Consider the following 3059-nt stretch of genomic DNA (forward strand, 5'->3'; position numbering starts at 1 on the left):
AAAAAAAAAAAAAAAAAAAAAAACTAAATTAAATAAATAAATAATAAATAAATATTCTTATTTTTGAATTACCTTTTTAAAATGTTTTTGAAACTAATTTCTTATATATATATATATATATTAGTGCTGTCAGCCGATTAATCGCATCCAAAATTAAAGTTTTTGTTTACATAATATGTATGCATACTGTGTATATTTATTATGAATATATATATATATAAATACAAACACATGCATATATATACAGTGGGTACGGAAAGTATTCAGACCCCCTTAAATTTTTCACTCTTTGTTATATTGCAGCCATTTGCTAAAATCATTTAAGTTAATTTTTTTTCCTCATTAATGTACACACAGCAAGAAAAATATGTCATGTTTATATATTAAATATATTTAGACAAAATATAAAATATAAGACTATAAATATATAAATGTATATGCATGTAAATATTTTCAAAATGTATACTGTATGTGTGTATTTATATATACATAATAAATATACACAGTACACACACATATATTATGTAAACAAAAACTTATTTTGGATGCGATTAATCGTTTCACAGCACTGATATATATATATTCTTCTTTTTGGATTACATTTTACTTTTAAAACAAATGTTTATAGATAGCAAAAATTAAAAATGATTAACTATACATTAAACATTACAAAAATATTGACTAATATTAACTAATGATTGACTAAACATTAAAAATATTAAATTATTAAGCCTTCTGAAGTTTAATAATCACAGTAGGCCATGGTTCTGTTACACCATTTAAGATACTTAAGTAAAAGTGAAAGTGCACGATCCAAACTTAAATTTTTATAATTCATGAATGAAAACATTTTGTAAAATGATATTGATGTACCATTTTCATGGTAATGCAATGTCTGATTTTAAAATGGTTTTCAAAGGATGAATTTTGAGATTTTAAGTTTTCAATTGATATATAATTGCTGATGATTTCTAAAGTGTGATAGAGAAAAAGGCAACAAAGAAGACTTTTTGTGACAAAGGTCAGAACTCCTGTTATGATGTAGATTTTTGAGGTGCACTCTTGTCATAAATTAATCTATTACTTTTCCTACATAATTTTTAACAAAAAAACTGTGGTAAAATATCTATTTAGGAGTCTTAGACCTTTCCAACGATATAAAGTTTGTCACGGCTGAATGTTGGATTTTTGAAGGACCCACAGTGAGCATGATAAATGTACTGGGAACACAGACTCACGATATCGTCCTCGTAGTCGACGTCGGGTTCAGAGGGCGGCGTGCAGAACTGCTTGCTCTCCAGTTTGAGCTGCAGCTGTCGAACCTGCCGCCTCAACACCTCCACCTCCTGCTTGTAGCTGGCCTCGATCTGCCGCAGCCGCTGCTGCACCGCGTCCACCGCCACCGGCAGCCCGTCGTCGTCCAGGTGCGCCGGAGCCGGAGAGCCGCTGGAGGAGGCCGAGGAATGCGACGGGAGCAGCTGCCGGAAGGACGGTCCCATTGCTAGCGAAGACGCCGCCGAGGAACAAAGCGCGGCGTAGCTGGAGTTCCTCACCGCAGAGAACCAGCCCGACTGGATGGGGCTTCCAGGAGCGCGCAGAGGGTCTCGACGGCAACACGGCCCGCCATTAGCGCTTCCGGCTTGGGCACGGAGGAGCTTGTTTGCTAGGCGGCGGCTGTGATAGCTGCCATGTTTGATGGCGCCGCCGCAGGCCGACTGGACCAGGCCTTGGACGCTGTCCCATTGGGAACCTAGCAGCGATAGCTCTGTCAGTTGGCTTTGGGAAATCAAACGGCGGGCTGCTTTGGCGTAGTCGGCGGGTGGTGGTCGTTCTCTGGTGGGAACCAGTTCGCCGTTTCGTATCAGCGTTTCGAACGCCACGTCAATGGCTTTCCTAGAAGGAGGGATTGCGCTTTGCTCCGTTAGCGTCTCCACTGACGCCTCCATTGGTGCAATGGCTTCAGAGTTCGCAGATCCGCTAGCGTTTCCTACGTGTGCGAAGCCGTTACAAAGAGGTGGATTTGTGTTTTCTGCAGTCCTGATTTCCTGTGGTGAGCTAATTGGGATTTGAGGCGGAGCTTGGTTTGTGACCGGAAGGGGCGGGGCTTGGTCTACCGCTAAGGGGTGGGGCAAAGATGGAAGGGGCTGGGTTGTCAAACAAGGCTCCACCCCTAAATCGTCCTCACGAGATATTGAAGAGCTGGTTTCCTCACACCCCGGCTCAGGCGGGTCCTCGGATGAAGCGGCGCTCTGGATGGCCGCGGGTTGGTTGGACTCCTGGCAGTGCTTGTTCAGGTTGGGGTCACTCGAGGTGCGGGTGAGCGGCACGCCGTTCTCACAAGCAGACACCAAGTTGTCCATCGAGCGTGTTTTGGGGAGCCTGAGGGAATTGAAAAACAGTGTTTACAGTGTGCTTCAGTTCACCACAAGAGGGCAGGAGCTGAACACAAAACATCTCAGTAGAGCACCTCATCATCCTCATTAAAGGGATGATGGCTGGATCTTTATACATGTAAGTATACAAGTGTTTATAAAAAATGTTAAGTAATTTAAATAAGTTTTATTATTCCATGGTCTGTCTGAATACTGGATTCTGATTGGCTGGCAGGTATGCATTAAAACCGTTTAATGCACAGGTAGTTCCAAGTCAGTTTAATCACCGTTCCATATTAATGCGCTGCTTTAATTGATGCACACAAACCCCAGAGAGAGAGAGAGAGAACAAGAGGGAGTCGGAGATTGCGATGCGCACACACAAACTTGTTGTCAACGCTTCCCCGCGATTTTTATTAATAAAATAGCCTAGATACTAGATCGCTACATTATATTCCTCAGCAACGATGTGGTGAAAACGCTGTTTTTTAAGTAATTAATTGCTTGTAGAGAGAGACATGCAGACGCAGGTAACGCACACACAACTGTCATCTCTCTCTCTCTTGATCGATCGATAATTAATTGAAATAAATGCTATAATTCATTCAAATAAATGCGATCTTACCGCACTATTTCATTTCTGTGTCTGATTTGAAGCGGGCAGAATGCTAGCGCTAACGTGCCGTA

At 41.4% G+C, this 3059-nt stretch overlaps 1 protein-coding gene across 1 annotated transcript in view; it reads right to left on the reverse strand.

Annotated features, from left to right (window-relative positions):
• LOC107719345 (myotubularin-related protein 4-like) overlaps positions 1 to 2402 on the reverse strand; it is a 12342-nt gene extending 9940 nt beyond the window's left edge. Inside the window, exon 1 of the mRNA XM_016526743.1 lies at positions 1239 to 2402. Coding sequence (XP_016382229.1) covers positions 1239 to 2360 — 1122 coding nt within the window. The 5' untranslated portion in view covers positions 2361 to 2402. The remainder of the gene's footprint in view (positions 1 to 1238) is intronic.
• Positions 2403 to 3059: the final 657 nt, after the last annotated feature.

Source organism: Sinocyclocheilus rhinocerous, unplaced genomic scaffold, assembly GCF_001515625.1.
Source record: "Sinocyclocheilus rhinocerous isolate Xijiao unplaced genomic scaffold, SAMN03320098_v1.1 scaffold1803, whole genome shotgun sequence".
NCBI classification, from domain to species: domain Eukaryota; kingdom Metazoa; phylum Chordata; class Actinopteri; order Cypriniformes; family Cyprinidae; genus Sinocyclocheilus; species Sinocyclocheilus rhinocerous.